The sequence below is a fragment of the Podarcis muralis genome, chromosome 3 (assembly GCF_964188315.1).
Source record: "Podarcis muralis chromosome 3, rPodMur119.hap1.1, whole genome shotgun sequence".
Taxonomy (NCBI): domain Eukaryota; kingdom Metazoa; phylum Chordata; class Lepidosauria; order Squamata; family Lacertidae; genus Podarcis; species Podarcis muralis.
The window spans coordinates 62,248,077-62,275,419 of NC_135657.1; the positions used below are offsets into that span (position 1 = coordinate 62,248,077).

The 27,343-nt window shown below is 45.7% G+C and overlaps 1 protein-coding gene across 2 annotated transcripts in view; it reads left to right on the forward strand.

Annotated features, from left to right (window-relative positions):
• Positions 1–27,343, forward strand: part of SGK1 (serum/glucocorticoid regulated kinase 1) — a 72,957-nt gene that overhangs the window by 33,823 nt on the left and 11,791 nt on the right. Inside the window, exon 3 of one of the 2 annotated variants that reach the window (XM_077925971.1) lies at positions 14,488–14,563. In XM_077925971.1, coding sequence (XP_077782097.1) covers positions 14,488–14,563 — 76 coding nt within the window. Of the gene's footprint in view, positions 1–14,487; positions 14,564–26,271; positions 26,602–27,343 lie in introns of those variants that run through there. The other variant, XM_028723479.2, reaches the window with a different exon arrangement.

Sequence of the window (27,343 nt, forward strand, 5' to 3'; positions counted from 1 at the left end):
CATACCCCATTTATCCTCACAACCACCCAGGAAGGAAGGAAGGAAGGAAGGAAGGTTAGGATGAGAGAGAGTGGACTGGCCCAACTTTGCCCAGTCAGTTTCATAGCTGAGTGGGAATTTGAACCTGGCTCTCAGCAGTCTTAGTCCAACATTCTAACCACAGCACCACATAAACGGCTCTGAGGGTTTTTTTTAAAAGGAAATGTGGCATTCAGTATAATAACCTTAACAAATCCCTGTTTAATAAGAAGCTAGCAGGCAATATGCTGCAGCAGAAGCAGCCCCAGCAAAAAGAAGATTCCAATATAGCAAACCTAGCCAGATTATTAAAATTGCATCTGCTTCTGCACTGTGGATTTGGGCAGCCAAACAAATCCAGGTTTCTCAGAAAGCAAAATTCACATTGTGGACCATTCAAGCCACAGAAGGGTTACAAATCTCCTGGTTTTGTTATGAGAGGAGTTTTTAAAAAGGTACTTGAAAACAGCAATAGCTCCACATTAGAAAAAGAAACAGCAATAGGTGAATAAAAATGTTGGCCATAATAAAAAAAAATCTAATTATCCTTCAGAAGCTGAGTTCCAGTGATGACTTTCTCCTAAAATATGAAGTTTGGACCAAATAATTAAAGAAATAAAAGACCCTTGTGTAAATTATTATGCTAGCTCTAAGACTCAGGCATGTCGGAGCCTGCTGCACAAAAAAGGCCTCAGTAGCTGATTTCCATTACATTTGCACATTCATATGGAAAAGATTTAGCTGAATGGAGATTTTCTTCACCCCTCTTTCCTTTTGCTAAAGGCAGGGTAGAGATGTAGAGATGTTTCCTCAGCAGGAAAAAAGCACAAAGAGGAGATGCCATTCCACAATCTTGACACAGTTTGAAAAGGTCACTTAAAAGCGCACCATGCGCACATAGCAGGATATGCACATAGGACAGCCCAGAGGATTTGCTCATGAAAGATTAGCAGGCAGGGAGCCTTTGATATCCAAGGACTAGTATTTCGACATTTAAGGATTTGTATGGCAGCTGCTGCCATTGAAGCACAATCCTGCACCAAAGCAGCAAGTGCAGACTCAAGAAAAGCAAGCATGTCGGTGCAACTAATGTCGTGGCTCTTCTGCACCAAATGGGCACCTTTCAGGGCGGGAGGGAGGGATGGCCCTGATCACCAAAACCACAGTGTGTGTGAAGGGGCAAGGGAAAGGCACAACTGGATGGGAAAGTTAAACAATCAGCCTTGCCCATATGTTTGGAAAAGCACCCACACTATCCAGTGGTGTAGGATTGCATCATGGGGAAAGTGGCTTCTGGGTGCATTCGTCAGGAGGGCCTCCCTGAGATCTGCTGTGCTGGCAAATCCATTCTTGAGAAGTGGGGGACATGAAGGATGGCCGAATGAGATCATAACAGAGGATTCAGTGAGGGCCCTGTAGGATTGGTCCTCTGTCGTTTTCATCACTTACTATGAATATTGGCATACATTAGTGTCCATGTAAGTGTACACTAAGTGCATGTTAAATTGTCCTGAAGTTCCTGGTTGTCTTGTAAGTAGGGTTGCCATGTGTCCTCTTTTTCCAGGACACACCCTCTTTTTCAGGGGTAAAATTTGAGACAAATTGCGTTTATTTGCTATGAATGGCTGTCATAGCGTCCTCTTTTTTGCTTTTCAAAATATGGCAACCTTACTTGTAAGACAAAGTATAAATTCGAAATAAATGCAAGTGTTGGGGCTGTGTTTGAATAGGCAGCATTGCAGGGATCAAACTTGCAGCTTCAATGACTCTGATCTCTTGCCATCGGCTACAGAACAATCGTGTTTCAAGTCCAGCCCATCTGGAGTGCATTGTTGGATAGGAAGGGTCACAAGACCAGCATTTCTGGCACAGATAATTCACCTCCCTGAATTAAAATCGCTTTGCCTTCTCTGATACATCATCCTTGCTTTTGCTTTCATGTGCAGTTTTTAACCCTCAAGCGCTGAACTGGGAATGTGGGAGGTGCTCAAACAGACACACCTCTGACTAGGTTAAAAGGATTGTGATTTTTTTCTATTTTATTCCATGTGAACATTGCCAATTAAAGCATGTGCTGCCTCACTCGACGCTTGTAACCTTAGCTTTCAAAACAAAGCCAAGCACACATTACATAACAAGGGCAACTGAAAATAACCTAGCTTTAAAAGAGCTGGCACAACAAGTTTGATTACCAGTTTTGCTTTTAGATGAATATTCTCTCTCTCTCTCTCTCTCTCTCTCTCTCAAAACTGGCTGCGCAACTCTTGGATTAACATGGAAAACACATAAGCCCTTCAATAAGATTTTCTCTGGCATAGTTGTGCTGTATTGATTTATTGATTTGCTTTGTCGCCCACCACAGAAATATTAGTAAATGCAGAGCAGTTTTAAATTATGTTGGCAGGAGAAAAAACAAAATCAAGTGTGGTGTGTTTTAGTTCTGTTTTTAGATGAATTGACCTAAAGACTTCAAAAATAATGAATTCCAAATATTTTTCTGATACATCAAACATTTCTCTTACCCAATAAACAAGATAAATCTGTTATCGTCTGTCAAAAATGACTCTAATAGTACAACCCTGTTCATGTTTGCTAGAAAGTAAGTCCCGCTATGTTGATTTGTTCCCTAGTAAGGATGATTAGGATTGCAACTTTAATTGGTGCAACTTATTAACACCTGTAAGGTGCAGCAGCAGCAGCAGGTGAGGAGTCAGTGCAGCAGCAGTGCCCTCTCAGTGGCAGTGCTGTCAATATTGGGACAGAGATGTGGGGGGTAAGGCCAAAAATGCCATGTTGGGTGATCTTGATAATGCCCTCACCCCTTCCCTGCCCCAGTGAATGTAGCATGACTGCTGTGGAGAGGGTATTGCTGCTGCTCCAACTCTCTACTCATGTGCCACTGTTTGGTAAGGTGTCGTTTAAAAGCAGCATTCGTAAGTACCCAATCATATTTTTGGACTTAGCCCAAAGTTGCCTATAGATGAATGTTGGACCAAATGCTTCCTTGTTGCCCCAGATCTGTCAGCTATGTGGTCCAAAGCTATCTGTGGTGTCTCAGGCTGGGACTTCCGAAAAGTTGAGCCTATGTCTGTTGGGCAACTCAGTCACTTTCAAGAGAAACATGGGCCTCTTGTGGGTCCAATGGAGACTGACATAGCTGATGACCTTACATACAAACAGCATTTCAGGTACTGAGGGGTAGGGACTGGACATGTAGCCTGCCTTGCACCTTCCAAGCTAGACATGGGGCCCTCGGGAGCAGCAGTGGATGACGTGGCACGGAGACACTTCTCACCTGGCCTTCATTTGGTTGCATCACTGCTGCCAACCCAGAGGCAGAGGGGAAGGGGGGAGGCAGTGGTGCAGGTGGTATGGTGCTAATGCAGGGGTCAGCAACCTTTTTCAGCTGTGGGCTGGTCCACCATCCCTCAGACCATGTGGTGGGCCAGATTATATTTGGGGGGGGGGGGGGATGAACTAATTCCTATACCCCACAAATAACCCAGAGATGAATTTTAATTAAAAGCACACATTCTACTCATGTAAAAACATGCTGATTCCCGGACCGTCCATGGGTTGGATTGAGAAGGCGACTGGGCCGCATCCGGCCCACGGGCCTTAGGTTGCCTACCCCTGTGCTAATGCATTGGCAGACCGGAGTAGCGCATCCCTTTTTGCTGCCTGAGGTGACATGAGGCACCATCCCCACTACTGCTATTCCACCAAAGCCTTGCTTACTGGGATTGACCAGCAGTGGCAGCTTCCAATGAGACCTCATAATAGTTCTGAGAGATCTAGCCAGAAGCTGCCACTTTTCCTCACTTTTCCAGCAGTGGCAGGGGCGGGTGGGGCACTTCCCCATGCCTGAGGTGGCTGCCTCACTCCACCTCATGGGTAGGCCAGAGGCAATACTGGATTGGCTCTACTGGTATGCATTTGCAGCATGCCAGCCTCACCTCTCCCTCTCTGAGCAGAGGCCAGGTGAGCAGTCAGCTGTGCCCCACACCAGTATCTACTGCTGCGCAGGAGCAGTGAATGATACTGGCCCTTCAACCAGCATTGAAGTCAGCTCCAAGTGCCCATCTGATCAGCTTCTGTATCAGAAATGGAGGAGATGGCAGCTTGCCCTTTGCTTCAGGCACCAAGAGATCTTGAACTGGCCCTGTATACAGATGCCTGTAACTGTGGCCTGATTGCCCTTTTGTGAGGTTGAAAAGCTGCTTCAGGCAGAGGCCACTGAGAGCAAGGGAGGAGTCATGAGGCCATCCACTGTTTTTCCTGCTCTCGGTTGTCCCCTCTCAAAGTGGCTCTAAGAAAGGTTAAGGGGGGGGACTGCACTATGTAAGCATTCGCATGAAATCACACAGTGGATGGACAAATGTAGCTCAGAAGTACGAAAGCAGCAGCTTCTGAAGCCATCTTCTGATCTTTGTCCACTTTATCTTCATACGGTTGGCATGACGAGTGACCTAGTAGAGCGTATGGAGGCACTCACTAATAAAATTTTTGACTATTTATACACATGTCATCCAGTCTTAAAACCCAAAAGCAGATTTTAAAAATAACTAAATCTGCATTTGGGAGCAATTAGATCATGGGTATTTCAGCATCCCTCATTTTAAAATCCAACAGCTGGTTTGCAAAGTGTTTGGTTTATGTGAATTAGCAAAAACCAAAATCATCCCTTAAATTGTGAGCCAAAATTCTGAAATGGAAGCCATAGCTCTGGCCCATTTCCTAAACAGTCACTTCTCAATGACTAGGTTGACTGGCAATATAAATATTGCATTACAGTGGTACCTCGGGTTAAGAACGTAATTCGTTCCGGAGGTCCGTTCTTAATCTGAAACTGTTCTTAACCTGAGGTACCACTTTAGCTAATGGGGACTCCTGCTGCCGCCACGCCACCGCCATGTGATTTCTGTTCTCATCCTGAAGCAAAGTTCTTAACCCGAGGTACTATTTCTGGGTTAGCGGAGTCTGTAACCTGAAGCGTCTGTAACCCGAGGTACCACTGTACTGTGATTTCAGTGGAATCTACTGATACAGACTGCAATCTAATATCACTACTCTGTAGTAGCTTGTTGGATTTGAGTGACTCTTCCAGAATACGAGCCTGTTTACAAAAATAAAGAAATGTCCTAGCACATTATTTGATTTGATCAAATACGGATCAAATATTCATACCTTTCAAGCAGTGATTCAGAGGCTGAAATGAAAAGAGGCATTCTCTGATATCTTAGTCCTGGCCCATGAGGTTCTGAAAAACTAAGAACCAGCATTTTAAATTTAACTCAGAGGCCCAATGCCCAGCTGGCACAAGAACAGCTAAATATGCTCTTGGCTGCTAATGTGGCAACCTGCGTTAGTTGCAACATGTGACTCATCTTCAAGGGCCGCCCCATGCAGAATGCATGGCAGTAGTCAGTCCTTGGTGCAACAAAGCGCACAGATAACTGTTGAGAGGTCTTGGCTATCCAGCAAGTGACATATCTGAGATATCAGATATAATTGATTTTTAAAAAGAGTTTTTGGCCATTGCTTCTCGAAAAGCATCAGTGGATCCATTAGGCTGCCCAAGCTAAGTACCTACTTGGACAGAGCAGCAAATAAAGTACAGAGATAGCAGGTATATTACTATGCCCAGTCTTTCTGCCATTCTAGTGCCTTATCATTCTTAAGAAGAAGATAAGGAGTTTTTATTGCAAAATCTGAGTAGTTTGGAGAGAGGATCTTCTGTGAGAGCAGGATGTTTGTTCTGATTATTAAATTGAAATACCATATCTGCTTCCATGGTTTCGTAATGGTTTGATATAGGGTTATTACGAAAGTTATTTAGATGCGTCAGAAGAACTGAACACAAAGAGTTTTCAAATGAGGCATGGGGAAGGAGAGCCAGCAAATGGGCAGGCTAAAATTATATGTAATTCCAATGAACACCATCAAACTGTGTGGCACGCAGCTGGTGCTCCTCCTCTTTCCCCCTCTCCTCCCCTTCCCCAATGCTTGATGACAGAACAAATGTAATTCCAAGGAAAGCTGGCAAATCTTTAGTATGACTCAGATCTGAGACATGATAGGTCAGGCGCCTGCTATGCAAATCAGCAGTGACTGCACTCAAGTATTATTAAATCCCACTTGAATCTGTTCAAGGGTTCTGAGGCATCATAGGCACAAGCAAATACCACTGGTATGGGTTGGATTGCTGCCTCTTCCCAAGTGGAAAAGTAAAGAGGGCAGCACTAATCTGGAGAGGCAAATTTAAGCACGTGGGAATTAAGGGAAGTCCATTCCTAAACCCTGAATCTGAATTTGTATGGGGCCCTCAATGAGTGATTGTTTAATATCCCAGGGTGGTACACAGCGTTAGTCATAGTAAAAGCAGAGCCATTGAAATCAATGGAGTTGGGCAAGGGCATTGATATCAGTGGCTCTTCTCTGTGTGAGGCTTAGCTGGGCATCACCCATGCCTTTTATTGTGGGTTAATCACATCAGAACAAGACACACACACACACACACACAGTGTTTGAAACTAATGGAGGAGAAAGCTTCTAATTAAGGTAACAAGGGACCTTTGCTGATTTTGATTTACATCTAGCTAAATATGATAATGAAAGTTGTTGGCCATCAGGACGGAAACTAAGAGATAGTATAGCACTATTGTTTCTATTGCCCATGTTTGACTCAAACATCAATTCCTGACCAGGGTCTCAGGAGAAGGGGGGTGGCATTCTTCAGCTGCTGCTCTTCTCCAACAGTAACAGATCTATCCAAGAAACCCAGTGTTTGTGACACATGGGGTGTAGGAAAGGGGGCAGTCTGGGCAGACCGCCCCAGGTGCCCTCACTGAGGGGGGTGACATTAGGCGCGCCACCCACCCGTGACTCCCAAGCCTACTCCAAGCCGTCGGGGTAAGGTAGGAGCTGCGCCGCTTTGCCGGCGGCATTCCCCCCTTCCCCCTTTGTTTTGACAGCTTGGGGGGGGCTTGGGAGTCGCAGGCAGGCGGTGCGCCGAATGTCCGCCATGGGTGGCTCGTTCTGTCCCCAGCTGCAGGGCCCGCACACTGCTCCGGGCAACTGAGCAGCTATCCCGTGCCTGGCAGGGCACCCTCCGCGCCATGCCCCCCTCGAGAGAGCGCCAGCCCTGGGCAGCGCGGGCATATGCTCTGCCACTGGTGACACATTCATGATTTGAAAAGCGAGGTCTATGTTATGCTCAACACACAGCAATTTAAATGACCATTCTCTGTTCACAAAATTGTGCCCTTGGCCAGGTTCTTAATAATTTAATTATTAAGCATGAACAAAAGAAACATGTTAGGAAGCATTAGTTTGAAGGAGGGAGTGCTTTTCATGTGCCTCTTATTGTATCAGAAATGTGTTTTTGAGTTGCACAAGCCAATTCTTTTTGACATTTAATGTCAAAATGTCAACATGCCAAAGTTACATGAGATTGTGATCTGTTTTCTGTCGAGAGGTTTTCAGAAATGAAGAGTCACTGGTATGGCATTCTAGTTAAGTTGTGCAAGGACTGGAAGGGTGCAGCACTGAATTCCACTCCATGACACTTCACATGCTACTGCTGTTGAGGATCAATTTGAGCTGATCAGCATATTATAGGACCAGTCATTGCAGAGTAAATAAATACAGAATGCAGACAAGAACTTTCGGTAGTGTGTAACAAAGTGCCAGGGCCCTCAGGCAATGATCCTTGGACCTTGGTGTAAGAATAAACATCCTAGAAGTGTCCCTGCATTCATCTGTGAAATTCTGGAGGCTGTAAGGAGTTATACCCATACTAGTACTATTACAGATTTGGGATACTAGAGTTTGGGGGTACAAAAGCACCCATAATTCTAAAAAGTTAGTGAATGTTAGAAATTACTGAATGCTAGAAATTACTAAATGCTTGGGGTCTTCCGGGGGGGGGGGGGGAGGAGTGAGAGACAGCTTAGCAGTGTAAAAATGCAGGCTAAGCTTGTTTTTCAGGGTATAGCCTGCGTTGTCATTAAACATGACAAAGGTGTTGATAGCCATCAAATGAAGATGCTTGAGTCTATGGTAATGTGAATATGATGTCACACATAAAAAATGTGGTCCTTCTAAAGAGAGAGAGAGAGGTCTGGAGAAGGGGGGCAAGCAGAAGGAGGGGGTGTTGCATTTTGGCAACGTGTTCTGGGAGGAAGGAGGGGAACAAAAGAGAGAACTCCATGCAGTACTGACTGGAGGATGCTGCCAAGAGAGAGCAGGGACCAAGACTGGCTGTTTCTTTGGACCCAAGCTTGCTGAAGCTATGAAAGGAGTAATGAGGGATACTCTTGGGGTGTAATGTTCTTCACCCCCTCCACTGAAGGTTTTAGGTGTAGATATGTGAAAAATAAACCATATTTCTTAAAGACACTACTTTCCACTGTGCCTCGATTTTCCCAGCAGAAACACAACCCTGGGTGAGCACCTGGAACCCCCTGAAATCTTGCTACCACTTCACAGATATTGGGGTGGCCTGCAACAATACAGAGCATCATTTACAGAAGCCAAATATCCTAAGCCTAACAGAAAGATTGTTCAAAAGCTTTTCCTGGCCACTGCATGCTTAAATCTCATTAGCCAGAGAAATGTTGAACAATGCCACTCTGCAAATATATGGCTAGAATAAGGCTCCACATTGTTCTTCTGACTCATGAGATGTAGATTCTCTTAACTCCATTCAAACTTTTTCACACTCCTGGATTTTTCGAAGACTAAAGTGTTACGTTTTGGGAAGGCAACTGACAATGGAGTACTTCTATGTAATATGGTGGAAAACTGAGTGATATCATGCCGCCGATCATTAAGTACTTCTGTCATTCGTCAATCACTATGCAAATTGTGGAGCGATGCTAAAGCTAGCCCAAGGCCATCAGAGAGCCTGCAGGAAACAGAGAGCCTGCAGCAGCACTTTCATTGCTGGACCCCACCCCCTGTACACCCGCAGAACGCTCTGCAGCAGAATGCTCTCTGGTGGGGTTCCAAAATGGGGTACATTGGGGCAGCCAAGGCTTTGCAGGATCCAAAGTCCCCTTATTTCCTTGACTCCTGTCCAAAGTAGTTCCTAAATTATGCCAGCCCTGGCGTGGTGCAGTCAGCACACAGCTTCGTCTATATGGGCTTAATTGGGCTTAGCGAGACCTGCAGCTCAGAATGACCTTTGAATGTGACCTTAACTTTTTCAGCCCTAGCAAGTAACTTTTAGAAACTTTTCCACAGGTTTGATTAGCACATGCAACAGCTGAGCAAAAGCTCCTGTGCTGTTTTATCTCTACACCTGCCTGGGGCCTGCTGCCTATACACTTGCATGGACATTGTCCTTTTCAAATGGAAGTCATTTAACTCAAGGAAGTTATCTCAGTGGAAAATCCCAGTGCATGTGAACTCACTAAGGAGACTCCCACTTTGCAATAGTCTCATCTTTGCCAGGATTTTTGAAAAGATAACATAGTTTACCCATCAGTGATTGCCCCACTGTACTCAAAATGAAATGTCTGGGCAAATAAAAACATCTTAACATGTTGCCAAAAAGAGTCCCGTGTCAGCACCAGTCTTTTACCTTTGGGAGGTCATTCCAAAACTGGGCAACAATCACTGCAAATGCCCTCAGTGAATCCATAAAACATATTTTCTACAGACGGAACTCAGAGAATGGCTCATCAGATGACCTTAATGCAAACATTATGTACAAACAATCTGAACAGTTAGCTTTATGATAGTACTCAGGATGTGATTAAAGACTTATCTATACAAGAACTAGCGCTGACTCAATATGATAGGTCATTTCAACTCATTCAGAGACTCCGTAACCAGTATTACTTGGTCACTAAGAACATCAAGAGAGCCCTGCTGGACCAGGCCAAACACCCATCTAGACCAGCATCCTGTGCTGACAGTAGTCAACCAGATGTAGCTCAGTTGGTTACAGCTTGGTGCTGATAACGCTAAGTTTTGCAGGTTTGAGCCCCATATGGGACAGCTGCATATTCCTGCACTGCAAGGGGTTGAATTAGATCAGAGCTTTCCAAATCCTCAGGGTCCAATCCAACTCTACAATTCTATGATTCTAGCCTATGGGAAGGCTGCAGGCAGGATCTGAATACAATAGCATTTTCCCCACCTATGATTCCCAGCGACTGACATTCAGAAGCATGCTACTTAACCAAGCAGAAATCCCTACAAAAACATTTCCCCCTCCAGTCAGGGCCCAGGGCTTGTACCTACATGGTTGACCAAAAATTGTCCTTCAGATGTCTATTCCTCAGTCTGTAGTGTAGGGGTGGGGAACCTGTGGCCTTCCCGTTGTTGCTAAACTCCCAATTTCCATCAGTCCCAGCCAGCATGGGAGCTGGAACCCAACAACATCCAAAGAGCCACAGGATCCCCATTTCACAACAGCAGCAACAACAACAACCTCTTCCATCTATTAAGGACGCATATTTGGAAGCTGGGCTGAAAATGTTCCTGGCAGCATCTGATGCTGATGGCTAAACATGTTGGCATCCCTGAATAGGCTGCAGCCATGTAGAAATGTGGTGCTGGCTTCTAATAATATCAGGGTGGGGGTTTCTTCCCCTGAGAAAGTACCACTATGGTCACACACAATGCAGGTAGAGTAAAATCAGGTTTTGGTAGACATGCTGTGGAAAAGATTTCAGACATTGGGTGGTGTTGTGGCACACACTCTCACATACCCATGTCCCTCACTCCCTTGGTCAGTGTTCAGCCATTACATGGTTGGCACTGGCCCTCCTGGTTAAGTATGTGGGTTGAAGCATGAGATCGGAAGTGATGGTGCATAATTTCCAAGTCTTCTTCAAAGAGTGGTTCTTTGAGGCCCAGAGAACTGAGAATGCCTCTGCTTTTCTACCCAGGAGATGTGGAAACTTATGTGAGATAGGAGAAACAGGAAGTGTGAGACAGCTGCACTTCCTGTTATCTCTGCAGCAACATCATCCATGAAGCCGCTCTCAGCTGCAGCTGTCTGAAAGAGGCTGAAGATGTTAAGGTTTTCTACTGGCTTTTCATTATCTATCAAAGATTTATTATTATGTCACCAGCTGTGGTATTCATTTGTTTGTTTATTTAGAAGATTTATATTCTGCCTTTCAAATTATTATCAAGGTGATTTACAAGCAACAGATAATAGTACCATTATCCCCAAACCCAGAAAAAATATATGCACAGAGACACGGAAACTCAGCAGCCCTTGGTCTTCCAGTCTGGGATTACCCAATTCCCCCCACCTTTTTTTTACCTGAGGCAAATGACAGGACAGTACTCACCATTCTACATACAGAAACCAACCAAACTGGCAACTGAATCTTACTTCAGATTCAGTGGGGGTTAGAATTCAATGGTGTGCTGTTACAAATGTTCTATCAGACAAATATTGCAGAACTATTTCCCCCACATGCTCTTCTGAGGGGTTCATAAGCCAATTAGGGGAGCATGGGGTGGGGAAAAGTGGGGAGCCCATTGCACTAGTGGAAGCCCTTATGTGAGCAGAACCAGTTAGTTCAATCCGGCCCTAAGGATGGCACATCTGAAGGCAGCAGGCTAACTTTGATGCCACAGAGCAGCTCTGTCCTCAAACACCTCACAACTGCTCCCTATCCCTCAGCATCTGTTGCCCAAGGTGCCCTGTTCACACTGCCTAAAGGTAGGGCCAGTCCTGCTTCCAGTTGATGGATTGGGCCAGAGCACATTTTCCTTCTGTTCTTAAAGTCAGCCTGACAAAGCCCAAGATCCTGGGTCACGACACTGCCAGCACCCCACACATCTGCACTGATGACCATGTGCTTGAGATGTACATGATTTTGTCTCCCTGAGCTCCACCATAACTCATAACCTCTCCATTGATGTTGAGTTGTACAATAGTATTGGCAAGGCAGCTATGGCAATGACTCACCTCTCTGAAAGGCTATGGGAGAATGTGATGCTAATGACCAATACCAAGATGAAGGTCTACCAGGCTGGTGTGTTGAGCATGCTGCTTTATGGTAGCGTGATGTGGGCAACTTACAACCACCAGGAGCAATGCCTCAATGCCTTCCACATGCCCTGTGTCCGAAAGGTTTAGGGCATCACATGGCAGGACAGAGTCACACTCCTGTCTCAAAGACACTGGTTGTAAGCTTCTTTGGGGAAGCTTCTGGCAGCAAAATGCCCTATAATTTTAAATCCAATATAAAATATAAGTACTGGTATGGAACTTGTAAGAATTTTCCATGAGTCACTGTATTCTGCCAAACATTTCTTATTCCTTAGGTAAGAATCATTAAGGCCGATCAAATGAAAGCTTAAGCTCCCGTGTTCTATTTTTGTGGGTCAAAGTGCAACATACCTGGGAAACTGGAGACTCCGAGTTCAGTGTGTAATGATACGATAGACTGCACAGGGCTTTTTTTCTCCTGATCGCCCATTGTCTTAACTGGTGTTTTAAAATATTTGACTACTTTCAGTAGTTATCTGCCAAAGCTTAAGTGTGCCAAACAATCAAAGAGACGAAAAGACCCAGCCATTCCTATTAAGCAATTTGTCTGATTGTCCAAATTGACTTAGTCTAAGCAATATCAAGAGAAATCTAAGCAGGTACATTGGGAAATGCCATTTGAGTGCACGAAGAAGGCATGCAGAAAGCTCATGTTTTCTGGAGCAAAACTTTTCAAGGAACAAAAATCGAAAGAGCAATAAATGCAACTAATGGACAAGTTCAAGAGGACAAGACTTCCAGCCAGTTCATATGGTCTTCAGTTATTCGGATGGAAGAAAAGCATTCCCTGGTCATTTTCTTGTTTGGGGGCAGAATGTGGTGGGGGAAGAGTTAGCATTCGTGAATCAATGCCTTTTTTCAACCTAGTCATAAGTAGACCACTGGACAAAATATTTCCTCACTATTTATGAAATTAATGTACTGTCCACAGAAAGAGTGGTGATGCTGAGAGTGTTTGGTTTCATGTCTTGAAAGCACATAAATATGCTTCCCATCTGGAGGTTGATTGATATATATTGATATCAATATATATTGATATAAACAATATTTATGTCCAATTTTACACCATTGTAATTTAACAGTACTTTTCGTCCATGTGCTTTCCTAGCCTTGGTATTTAGAAGATGTCAGTATATCTAGATCTAGATCTAGATCTATCTTCCACAAATTTGCATATAATCTGACACAGGGAATTTCCAGATGCAGGTAAATAGGTTTAGGTCCCCCCCCAAAACTCTTAAGTTTTGTGTGTGTATACACTTGTCTCTGGGAACCAGACTACACTGTCCCAACTCTTCAGAGCAGAGTGCAGGTACACCTTCTGAGGGCGTCGGATAAACTCTACTTCACCACCACACAGCAGCAATACTCGTGGGGAAAGAAGGGGCTTCTCTGCCCTCAGTCATCACTGTGGTGGGGTGGGGGATGTGACCTACTTTATACTCCTCTATTTGAAGACCATCCAAAGCTAGTCCTTTTGTTTGAATAGCTGTTTGGTCCAAGTCTGACTTAATGATAAGGAGCCACAAGAAGTGAGAGCAGAGGCCTTGAGGTTGCCCATCAGTTGTTAGCACCTGGGTTGCAGATTAAGCAGGCACACATTTTCCTAGCCTTCCCTGCCATGGCAAGATTTACCAGATTGCTATTTAAATTGTATAAATCATTTCTACATTTGCATTTATACATAGAAGGAGCATATGCACACTTAATGCAAATCTGTGTCCCTGTTGTGATCCTATTTTTGGTGATGTGTATAATGACCAGGACGCGGGTGGCGCTGTGGGTAAAACCTCAGCGCCTAGGACTTACCGATCGCATGGTCGGCGGTTTGAATCCCCATGGCGGGGTGCGCTCCCGTTGCTCGGTCCCAGCGCCTGCCAACCTAGCAGTTCGAAAGCACCCCCGGGTGCAAGTAGATAAATAGGGACCGCTTACTAGCGGGAAGGTAAACGGCGTTCCGTGTGCTGCGCTGGCTCACCAGAGCAGCTTTGTCACGCTAGCCACGTGACCCGGAAGTGTCTGCGGACAGCGCTGGCTCCCGGCCTCTAGAGAGAGATGAGCGCACAACCCTAGAGTCTATCAAGACTGGCCCGTACGGGCAGGGGTACCTTTACCTTTTTTTATAATGACCACAACTAAGTCTTTCGTTTACACTTTTCCTCCCTGAACAACTAACGAGAATTTTCCTTTGCCAGAAGGAGACCAGCTGGGTATGGGCAGGCAGTCTGACTGACAGGGCTGAGATAAGATTCTCCCTCAACACTGTGTAAAGAAATCTCATAAACTTTACATAGAAACTATATCACAAAATAGAGAGTCCACACTTCAATGCACAGCTGTATACAATACACCTGTATACAATACACCTGTGTATTTAAAAGGTTTCTTTGGAGTAGAAAAATGTTTCAGATGATTCAAGATAACGTTTTGTTCCTTCTGCTTTATAGGTGAAAGAACTTTACAGTAAAGAAGATCTGTTGGCTCAACCTGATCAGAGAACTTTCTGGACTAATGATGACTCAGGTAAGGATTTAACAAGTAAAGGCATATTCTTCAGGATGCTGCAGTCAGTATTGATATTGCACTGTTTTGAAACCTGTGCAGTAATAGGCATACACTGCATCCCAAACTAACATATTTTCTTCTTCTTTTTAAGTGTGGTGGAAGGTTTGAGCCTGCAAAAGAGGGTTTGCATTGAGGGTTACACTACTTCAGAATAATGATGGAAGAAAATCCCTACTGGATCAAAGAAAGGGTGTCTCTAGTGCAGGATCCAGTTTCCCACAGTGGCCAACCAAATGCCTACGGCAAACTCTGCCAATCTGAGGCCTCTTTCCACGTGCTCCCCAGTAATTGATACTCAGAGGCAGACTGCTTTAATATTGGAAGCAGTGCCCAGCCACCATGACTATGAGCCATTGATAGCTTTATTCTCTGTAAATTTGTCTAGCCTCCTTTTAAGTTGGTGGCCATGCATTTTGTGGAAGAAAATTCCATACCTTAACATGCACTATGACCATTTGTATCACCTATATTCTGTCCAGCCCCATGAACCCATTAGGTTTTGGGCCCAGGATCTGAGTCTCACTTAGATATTTAGCAGAACAGTTGCCTGGATGAATGGTCTGGTGGTTATGCAACCAATGGCAGGGTGCTTAACCTAAGCCAATAATATTTAAGGAAATCTGAAACTGAAATCTGCATAGGAGAGTGACTGGGAACACTGCTTAAAGGGAATCTCTCGGACTGATAAGGCACAATAAGGCTACTGCTAACTTAAGCAATCCGAGAAGAGTTGCTGTTTAATTGCCCATTTAGTTTATCATGTTCTAACCCTATTATGGCATTTTTACAAAAGTGCAGTAATCGACTTGAGGGCTCCAGCATTTGTTACTGTTCAGTTGATAGGCGCCAAAGTAGGTCAGTTCTAAATGAACTGTATCTAATTGAAATGGTCAAGTTCACTTTAAGTCCTTAAGGCTTTGTTCACATGAGATAACTTCAGTCCTTTTTCTCCCTCTTTAGTCTGTCCCCCAGATAGATTGCTTTACATAGGGCACCTGATTGGTGGTGGTGGTAGAGTAATTCCTAGGGGGGGGGGTGGATTGGATCACAGCAGAGCAATATATTCATGTGGGAAAGGGTTGACGCTAAAGTCTTCTTCCCTAGCTGTAGGATGACTTTCCCCAGATCAGGGGAGGGGATTTTTTTTTCCAACTCGAGGACTATATTTCTTTCTGTGCAACCTTCTGGGGCCACATACCAGTGGTGGTTGGCAAGGCCAGAAACAAGTCAGTGAAGCAACTAATGTTCATTTTAATTGGTACAATAGGCATGTTTCTGCATACAGTGGTACCTCTGGTTGTGAATGGGATCCGTTCCGGAGGCCCGTTCGCAACATGAAAAGAGAGCAACCTGAAGCGCCGTATCTGTGCAGGTGCGTGGCGTGATTTGGTACTTGTGCACATGCGCGAAACACGATTGGCGAAACCTGGAAGTAACCCTTTCCGGTATTTCCAGGTCGCTGTGGGACATAACCTGAAAGAACGTAACATGAACCAAATGTAACATGAGGTATGACTGTACTTTCACACACCACTCTCTAATCTATATCCAGGCAATGGCATGCCAGGAAAAAATGCTCAAGGGGGGTGCATGGCAGGACCAGCGAGGGGCTGTGAAGAGAGGAGGTGTGAGGCCTGGTCCTGAGGACCAGACAAAGAGGCCTAGGCAATCACCTAGAGCAGGCATCCCCAAACTCGGCCCTCCTGCTGTTTTGGAACTACAATTCCCATCATCCCTGACCACTGGTCCTGTTAGCTAGTGATAATGGGAGTTGTGGTCCCAAAACATCTGGAGGGTCGAGTTTGGAGATGCCTAACCTAGAGGGATTACAGGCATCTTCATGGCGCCATGTCTATGACGTAACAAAATATGCACAGATTTGGATATATGTGTCTTCACCTTTACTCCTGGGATGCAGCTGTTTGACTAAGGTCAAACACCAGGATCTGGAGGGTTCAGGATTCAGACTGAACCACTGATCGTGTGTGTGTGTGTGTGTGTGTGTGTGTGTGTGTGTGTGTGTTTAATATCCTATTCAACCTCAGTAAGTCAGGTCATACTGCATCTGTGATTGTATAGGTTGCCAGATAGCCTTGGATTATCAGCTTCAGCTTCTGTTTTTTCTGGCTGCTCCATGGCTCCAGTTGAGTGTTTGCTCCCTTCGGCTCCTTGATAATATTTCCATTTTAGTGCTTCCAGCTTGACTTTGAAGTTAACCTGTCCGCTGAATCATCCAGGGGACACGCTTGTCCCTGAACCTTTGGCAGACAGTTTCACTCCTCAGGGTGTCTTTTCCACTGGAATGGCTGGAATGCAACTTTCAGGTGGAGAGTGTTTGGATTTCTGTGTAAAGCAGCAAATAGCTGGAGAATGGTCCTGGGAGGATTTGCTGTCAGTCTAGTACTTGTAATTTTCCACAGGCATGTTCTGTATTCTGCATGCATCTGTCACATGAACTGGCAGAGTCCCTGACATTGTCTGCAAGTTCCCTGTGACTGACTGCTGTTGAAAGTTTTTATTTTATAGCATTGATGCATTCCCCGCCACATCTGAAAAGTTGCACCAGAAACGGCCATAGTTTGGTGGTAGGTCATATACTTAGAATGCAGATGATCCCAGATTCAATCCCTTGTGTCTCCAGTTAGGGGAAGTTGTGCCAGGCAGTGTAGACAAGATGACACTGCACTAACTAGGCCAGTGATCCGGCTTACTGCAAGGCAATTTCCTCTGTTCCTACGTGATGGTCAGAATTGTCTTTGGCAATCCCAATATCCAGCCCCACCCCCAGACAATATCTAAACTCCAGAGCTATTTTCACTGAAGGCTTGTCCTGCTGCCTCTGCAGGACTCTGCATTTTAGTTGGCAAATCAACTGGAAAGATGCTTCATAGGCAGGATTATTTCCAGTACACAAAACTCTTGGCTTCATCGAGAGCCAATATATTTTTAGGCGGAGACAAATGATCATAGATGCATAGAATAATATAACCATGAGGCTCAAAGGAACTCCTTTGAATAGGAACTTGTCCAAAGCCCGGAGAGGAACAAGGAAAAAATATAGTTGTGCCATGCGAGAGATAGTTTCCTTGACATCTGGTGGATTTAACAACTGCCGTTACTGATTGAAGGCCAAACTAGGCATGACATTAATAGTGCAAATGCAAAAATGTGTGAATGCCATCAATGGTCAGGAATCAGGATTTTTGTTGTTGTTATGTAAAGAGTAGGTAAAGGTAAAGGTACTCCTGCCCGTACGGGCCAGTCTTGACAGACTCTGGGGTTGTGCGCCCATCTCACTCAAGAGGCCGGGGGACAGCGCTGTCCGGAGACACTTCTGGGTCACGTGGCCAGCGTGACAAAGCTGCATCTGGCGAGCCAGAGCAGCACACAGAAACGCCGTTTACCTTCCTGCTGGTAAGCGGTCCCTATTTATCTACTTGCACCCGGGGGTGCTTTCGAACTGCTAGGTTGGCAGGCGCTGGCACCCCGCCGCGGGGATTCAAACTGCCGACCTTTCGATCGGCAAGCCCTGGGCGCTGAGGCTTTTACCCACAGCGCCACCCGCGTCCTGTATGTAAAGAGTAGCAGAGAGGAAACTTAAGCAGCCTCAGGTCCATGGAAAGTGCAGAGGAGAAGTTCAACTCTTTATCTTTCTTTCACAATCTTGTCAAGATTGCTTCTCCAAAGCTGCTTTTTGCATTTTAAGGGAATCCTCCAATGGTGCCTCTTCTTTTTCTTTTTCTTTTTTTGCTTCTGCATTCAGTTTGTGCCATGCAGTGTAATCTTGATGACATTAGGTTATCCATCTGGGTGGGTGTAGGTGTGTTGGGTTACTCTTCCACCTTACAGTCCTGAGATTCTAAATACCACTCAGCAGTAAATGTTTGTTTTTGCGCCAGGTTGCAGGATGATCAGTGTAGTACTTAGGCAAATGAAAATCAAACGGCACGGTAATAATGAGATCCTCAAATAGTGGAAATCAATTTAGCTAACTGATAGTGGAAATCAATTTGCCATCCTTTTCATTTTGACTATCACATCCTGAGAAATATGATTGCAGGGAGATAATTGCCGTAGGAAGCCAGGCCCTTATGTGCATAGAACATAGGAGCATGTAATTACTTGCTGAGAATTAAATAGCAGCGTGAATGATGCAGTGAATAATAATCTAAGACTTAACAACAGCATACCAAAAGCATGGCTACTAGGCTATAATGGTAACGACAAGCACAGGATGTTTTTCTGGCATACATCTCTTTGTCCAAAAAGACAAGATTTGTGTTGCCTTGTTTAAAATGGCAATGTCACTGGAAATTTCCCCTCCTTCTCTTTCTCTCTCTCTTTTAACTCTGCCCCTTCACTGTGTCAGCTGTGTAATCGGGGTTGGGAGCATGGCACATGTGGAGGAGGTGCTGATGCCCAACAAAGGGCAGACCCTGTCCCAGAGCTGCTTTCTGTTGGAGAGTAAAGACTCCATATGCGGTGGTGAGGATTCTCCTATACAGTTGGACAAATGAGTTTTGTTGGGACTGTGGCATAGGAGGAAAGCTTTGCCTCCTGCCTTATCACTTATCATGGTCCCTGCTTGAGTTAAAGAAAGAGATAAGCAACTTCTACTGACACATTTAGCATCTCATGCAGTTTGGCCTTGTGTTGATTAACGAGGTGCCGTGTACTCAAGTAATCATTAAATATAATTAAACATGCAGATTTCCAAATGTGGGACCTTTTGAGATAAGGAAGGAAAGGACAGGAAGGAAAGGAAACTTTACAATTTAATGAGCAAAAGCTCGTCAGCATTGCTTAAAGCAAAATGGCTAACTAGTAGACTTCCAGATGTTCTGGATTTCAGTTCCCACCATCCCTGTCCATTGACTAAGCCAGGCATCCCCAGACTCGGACCTCCAGATGTTTTGGGACTACAACTCCCATCATCCCTGACCACTGCTCCTGTTAGCTAGGGATGATGGGAGTTGTAGTCACAAAACATCTGGAGGGCCAAGTTTGGGGATGCCTGGACTAAGCCAAGCTGGAATCCAGCAACATCTGGAGAGTCACAGAAAAGCCACTCCTGTTTGAAACCAGGTGTCCATCTTTATCAAATTCTTCATTCCACCAAAACACAGTAAATACTCTTAGCAGAAATATGTTTGGCCTAGAGCACCACAGCTTGATCACAGACACTCCAGTAATGTCCGATTCCAGCTGCTCTCAGCACCTTCCAGCAGGCCAGTGGTCAGGAATTATAGTAGTTGTGATCCAGCAACATTCGGAGGGTCACAGGTTCCCCACTTGGCTACTGATGGAACATTTGAGAATTTCCTTAATTTGGTTCTTTCTATTTTCTGTGGAGCTTCTTTCAGTGCAGGCTACACTGTTGCAGCAGCACATGGAATATGCATTGCCTTCTTCAGTTACAAGAATTAAAGATGCGTGGCGATAACATTGCCAGTGATTTAATAACGGCACTTATCCTATCCTTGTCCTATGGCTGTAGTACTGCTGCGGTTACATTTTCCCACCAACCAGCTTGTCTTCAACGGATCTGTGCTAATTGATGTGTGCACAGCTATTATGCGTGTGTGTTGATCCTTCTTAATAAACACTGACTAAGGTATGAATGGAAGCAATTGATGGGGGGGGGGGAATTGCTCCAGGTGCAGCCAAGGTAATTGGCCCAGAGAACTGTGACCGTGTGGTTGCAACATCCAAAGGCAAACATTCCTCAAATAACTGGGTCAACACTTCAGGCATTGCCTGACTGCAAATCTTTCGTCAGGATGACCTCAGACCAGCTCAAGCACAGTGGGCCTACGCATACTTTTCAAGTGGGAGCATGGTTTGACATACACATACATAATAAGCGTTTGTTAACAACAAAGTGGGGATCACCACAGTAGTTACAAAGGCTTATGTGAATGCTTATGGGGGTAATTTCAGATGAGATCTGAGTGCTTTAGAAAGGGACTTAAGCAATCTCGCTTTCAGATAAGGCTCAACACGTTTTTTCTGTGTTTGCTTTACAAGCCTCTTGCAAGCAGCAGAAGCATGGCTTCAAGACTGGCTACATAAACAAATTAACTCCTTTGAAGCTATGACGTATTTCTTGCATTTTAAACCTGGGGCCCCATCTCAGAAACAGCTATCCACTTTTCACAGATACTTACACCAGGAATAACAACTTTCAGGATGAATTCAGTGAGGAATTTAGAGATAGGCTACAACCATCTTTAAACACACACACTGCTAAACTGTTGCTAAACTACATGTCCTATCAACCCTGAGCATTGGCCACGGCCTTTTCGGTAGTGGCGCCCGCCCTGTGGAACGCCCTCCCACCAGATGTCAAAGAGAAGAACAACTACCAGACTTTTAGAAGACATCTGAAGGCAGCCCTCTTTACGGAAGCTTTTAATGTTTAACAGACTACTGTATTTTAATACTTTGTTGGAAGCCACTCAGAGTGGCTGGGGAGGCCCAGCCAGATGGGCGGGGTATAAATAATAAATAATTAGCTACCAGCATGAGTTTGACCAAACTGCGGGAGGCAGTGGAAGACAGGAGTGCCTGGCGTGCTCTGGTCCATGGGGTCACGAAGAGTCGGACACAACTAAATGAATAAACAACAACATTGTTGTTGTTGTTGTTGTTGAGGCTGATGAATTTCTCCACCTCTGGCTGAAAGGGTCCTACTATAGGTTGTGCATTCGCTCAGGGGACATGTACCTAAGGGCACATGTCTTCTGTCATCTAATCTATTTTCCCCTTTGGGTCCCCACAGATTCCCTTGGCTCCTGATGCTCAGCAGAATCATGAGGGTCTGTGTGCCTGCCCAGCTCCCAGGCCTTCGTTTTGGCTGGGCTTTTGTCCCACTTAAAAGGCTCTGAGACAGAGGTGGTAATGGAACAACTCTCTGTCAGGCAGATGGATAGATGAGATTAGCGTCCAGTTGCACATCATTAGAGCGTCCTGCTTGAGTAATGGAATAGGTTGAATGTTCTAGCGTATGTCATTATGAGTATTGTATTTATGTCATTTATTAAATGTTCATATCCTACCTTTTGAGCCATAGACCCACAAAAATCAGGAAACAAAAAGAGAGAGTAAAAAACTAGAATTCAGAAAGTATTAAAACTGCAATACAGCACAGCACAAAATGCTACAGTACACCCTGTATGTTGCACCAGGTATGACATAAGGGCTACTTCGGTGTTTGAATGTGGAGTTTCCTATACAATGTAAATTAAGGTGGGGCAATATTCCTTCTCCATGCTATTCCAATGAAGCCTAGCAATGGGGACTCCCTGTCTTGATCTAATCAACTACAAGGCAGACAGTCCCTATCTCTCGCCTTTATTTTCTGGGGGAGGGGAGGAACAGGCCCATATACCTAGACTTCCATTATGCTCTGTTCTCAAATACAAGCACCACACATTTCAGAGTCTACAGACACTTCTTATATATCGTTCATGAGACTGTTCACAATACCCTGATCGGCAATCACTAATCGGCAATGAATCAGAAAGTCCAATGTAACACAGAGAAAACCTCTTTGCTAGAGCCAGTTGCAAACCACATGGGCATTCCAGACCATTGTTTCCTCATGTCCATTAATAACTTTTGACAGGGAGAGAAGCTTGCAAGTGTGGGTTTTCAAATGCAGGTCCAATTGAGACTGGCACTGATCCCCATTTCCCTTCTGAGTCTTCCATTGTTCTGCAAAAGATTCCTGCATTGCAGGGGGTTGGGCTAGATGATCCCTTATGGTCCCTTCCAACTCTACAATCCTATGATTTACAAAATTCTCCACTTGGAAGCCCCCTAAGGGCTGGGTCATGCAGGCAGCAAACAGACCATCACCTCTGGGAGTGCACCAGGTCACCACCAGGTCACAATTCTCTGATAGCTGCAGCTAGTTTAACAACCAACAATTAGGGAATATTGGAGCAATACTGAAAGTATCAGATACTTTTTAACTACAGGTCACGCCAGCTAAGAGATGCTGTAATTTTCCGTGTTGGGGAATTACTTTCTCCTAGTTCAGAGGCTCATCACTTTATGATCCTGCACTTCCAATCCCCTGGCATTAAAGCTTCTGATTGACAGTGCCATAAACCCACGATATGGCCAGCAGCAAACTGAAATACTGTAAAATAGGTAGCAAATTTATCTTTGGCAAAATATGGCACTCAAATCAAATCCATAGAAGCTTTCCCAGCCAATATCAATCTCCTTGCTGGAGAAGTGTCCAGCAGTCTTTCGGCAGCCTCCTGCTATTGCAATAATTAAATCGATTATTATTAAATCTATTAAATGTGTCCTATTTATTGTCAACAGCTTACATGTACACTGCCAGATCCATTCTGCAGCTTAGGCAAAGCAGTAAAAGCGAGGCCAACAGTCTCAGTACGCTAAACAGGACTAGGAACCACAAACCACCCAGACTGAGTTAGTTGAGATTAATTCTTCCCATTGAAATCAATGGAACTTCACTTAGTTGTGTGACAGATTTGTCACATTTATTTCAATGGGGTCAAAGCGCAGCTAAATTATTCTGCATCCAAACCTTGTTAGTTTGAGGCCATAACTTGCAAGTAGGCCCACTGATTCCAGGGGGGATTTATTTACACACACACACACACACACACAAACATAGCCTAAGCCAAAGGGCACTTAATGTGGAAACAAATTGCTTTCTGATCAGTGGGACTTGTTTACATGTAACAGGGTCTGATCCAACAGAAACAAGAACAAAATCATAACTAAGATCCCTTGAGAGCAAATGTTTGGGACATTAGTCATGACTCTCTTTAAGTTGCTGGTGTCCTGGCATACTTATCTGGAAGCAATACATTCTTCTGGAATTAATGGGTCTTACTTCTATGTAAACATTTTCAGATTGGGGATCTACTGGTGTAAACTCAGCGCTTTGGCTTAAATGGATATTTGGCTTGCAGAAGCCCGATTTGTGACATGACACAGACAGACCAGTTGGATGAAGCTGTGTGTAGATACATCTATTCTAGGTGCTTTGTAACAACAAAAACCACCACCACCACCACAGACACACCTCATAGTGATTTGCTGGGGCTAGCAAGAGCTTGCACCTCTGCCAGTGGTACATTTAGGTACCTGTCTTTGCATCTACTTGGGGGGTTACTGAGTCTAACCACAATACTGGCAAATCACCATTACCAGTTAAGACATCCTTAATTACTACATTGTCTCCTGTAAGCACCTGTCATTGTTACCACCCATCGATCTATGCAATCCTACGCATATTTTACTCAGAAGTAAGTCTTGCTGTGTTTTACAAAGCTTATCCCCCAATAAGTGTGGTTAGAACTGGAACATTACAGAAAATCAAGCCATCAAAAATAACCTGGAAATGTGGTCTTGCATGCAAAAGCTCTTAGTCTAATCACTGTACAGCACTGATCCTGCTGGCCTATTTGGTCAGCACAGAGGTTCAATGCAACACCGTGTTAGGCAGGTGCCCCTGGTTTCAACCCCAGACATTTCTATGAAATAATAGTGGGGCTGGGAGAAACATTAGCGAGCCACTGCTGGTCCGTGATGGGCCACTGGTAAAACTCAGCATGACTTGGGTTCATGTGATTACCCTGAGGAAGGCACACAGCTAATGCAAACCATCGCTACGCTGATCCACGCGCCATATTGCAAGGCCAGTGAGGATGCTGAAGTCTCGAGAATAAATTGCTGTGCGCCTCCTTCCTTTGTAGCTTTATTTGGGGACGGAGGGAGGAGCACTTCCTGTGCTTCTGGGTCAGTTAGTCCCAGCAGCAGCCTGGGAAGCTTCCGGATGCAGACATGTCCAAACTGTGCTTCAGGTCGTCGTGCAAAACGAGGACCTGAACCACCCCTCATCTCAGGTACACAGCCTGCCAACTGCAGGTGCCAAGAGTTTCAAAGTGCCTTTGATCTGCCGGCCGTAGCCTTCGTTCAGATAACAGCAAGGCTGCCGCGTTCTCGAATCGTAAGGGGGCAGGAGCTTTAAAACGAGGGGCGCGTCCGTCCCTTCCAAATGGGGACACGGCGTGGTTTCCTCGCTGCAGGGAGTCCACGGTTGGAGCTAATTAAAGCGCCCTTCCCCCTCCTCCACCACGAAAAAGGGAAGTGAGCTCGAGCGCCCCCTAGTCGCCGATTCCACACTTAAACTACAGGAGCTTAGGGACGACCGCCCCGTCGGAGCCTATTAACCCTTTGCTTTCTCTCTCTCTCCTGTGAGTTTGTGGAGAAGAGACGTCAGAGGGATGCAGGCGAGGCGCAGGCGGCGGGGAAAGCCCTCCCTGCAATAGCTGTCGCTTTCCTTTTCGGAAGCGCTTAGGTGCCAGGATCTGCGGGAGGGGGGTGGGGGCGCCGGCTCCAGCCTCCACACGCCCCTCCGTTGGCCGGGCTGGGAGGAAAAGGCTGCCAGTCTCCGCGCAGCTTGCCTCCTTTCCTGCGCAAGCGACATGTGTGCAGCAGGAGCCCGGCTGTCTCCCGCCGCTGCTATATAGAGGAAAAGGGGGGAAGTGGAGCGGACGGCTGGGCGGGCGAGAAGGGAAGCGGAGAGGAACTCGGCCGGACGCCGCCTGATGCTGCCGTCGCCGTCCAGCGCAAATCTGACGCGGGGATAAAGCAGAAGAGGCAGGCGGGCAGGAGGGCGATGTCTCCCCTTTGCCTTTGGCCTGCCCCCTCCTCAAGCCTTCAAGCTTCCAGTAAGACGATACCCAGCCCCCACCTACCCAACTCCTCAACCCATTTCAGCTCAAGTGGCCCGTGCATCTGGGGGATCGCCTGCCTGATTCTTCCTACAATGATCCACGACGGTTAAAAAAGCAAAACAAAAGACCAGATTGCCTCCACACCCCCCATCCCCATCCTTGAACCCTTAGCCAGCGTTCCCAGACCACATCAGAGGTGGGGAACACAAGAAAGCCAGCGTGGGGAAGTGGTTCGAGTGTCGGACTTGGGTTCAAATCCCCACTGGGCCGTGGAGGTCACTGAGTGACCTTCGGGCCAGTCACTGCCTCTCAGCCTAACCTGCCTCGCAGGGTTGTTGTAGAGCGGGCCAAGACAGAACCATGTACCACATTTGGAGCAGAGGTGGGGTATATAGTCCATCTAGTCCAGTGTTTCTGTCCTCACAGTGGCCAACAAGATACCAGTGGGAAACCCTGCAAACTGGGATGTTGCTGGGCTGCAAATCTGTCTTGATGGTTTTTAACATCGCATGTGAATAGTTTGCTGTGAAGGGCTGGCAAAAGATCTTAATGATAACAAGAATGGCAAATGTTCAGGAGCCCGGCTGCCTTTACTCCTCGTCCTATTCTTCTTCTTTCTTCTTCCCATAATCTTATGGCCACTGGCTAGGGCTGGAAAGAACTGATGTCCAACCATACCTGGAGGGCACAGACAGGGACATTAAAGAAGTCACGCGGGCATTTCTGGATCGCAGACGCAGGCTCCTCCTCCCTCTGTGTTTTCTTCCCTCCTTCCTTCCCAAATTGTGTTTTGATTCAAGTCTCCTGCTGCATCAATTAAAAGAGACCGGCATTTCTAGTTGCCGCGCTGGGTGTGTGTTTGTGTGTGGGCATGTTTCTGTGTGTGTGTGTGTGTACACATACGGTATATATATAATAAGCAAGTGTTGACTTCAATCAGTCTCAGGGTTTATGTTGCAACAACGTGGCTCTTGTTGAACTTTAGTTCTCTGGTATGTAAATCACCTTTAATACGAGGTTCATAAACTGGGCAGCCAGATCAGCTCGTTTCCTTTATTTCATCGCCCGCCTCCCTGCAAGCTGACGGAGAGCCGGACGGCCCAAAGAAGGAGACGCTTTTTGGTTGGGAATTACAATACAACAAAGCCCGAGGATTTAGAACAGGGTTGCCGAAACGGCGGCTCCTGGCACTTGTGGTGGGATCTTGAGGAGGCAGAGAGGAAGAGACAAACACCATGAGAGGGAAAGAAGAAAAGTCTTCGCTGAAAGGTTGGTCGAATTAACATTATATATTAATTTTTCCGCGGTGGGAAACTTTCACAACAACTTCTGACCTAGGGAAGGAAGAGAGCGCTTGAATCTCGAGTTGAAATGGACACTCTTAGATTGTCCCTCCCTTTAAAATACTCCTATCAGATGCGGCTGGAGATAAGGGCTTGAGGCTCAATTGTTTTTTGGGTGCGCTGATAAGATTAGCTCCGAGGCAATCTCATCTGAAAGAGCAGGAGGAGGGGGAGTGGATGGACAGAGCTGTGTAAAAACCATGGTTTTGTATGCTAGAGGCTTAAGTCTTACGGGAAAACTGCCTGTAGGTCATTCCTTGGCAAATCCATAGGAATGTTGCCTTGAACTCGCTTTGCTTGTGCGGGCTTCCCTGAAAGGTGGCTTGTCAAAGAGGACGAAGGAGTGGAACAATGGCTTGGATGTCTCAGTGCAACTTAAATGTTGGGGGGAGGTGGTTTTTGCGGAGTGGGGGCAGGTATTACAGCAGGGCTTCTTTCCAAGTGCATCCTTCCAAGGATGTAGTGAATACCATAGGATGTGTTCTCCCAAGGCCATTCGTGCATCAAAGCTCGGTATTGGCTGGCAGACCTCAGAAGCTCTCCAGGGATTCTGACAATTCCTCCCCCAAACCCAACCCTACCGAGAGATGCTGCGGGGACTGAATCTGGGACCTTCTGAAGGCTCACCAGGGCAGCTGGCTTGCTTCACCCAGCCACCTGCCACAGGA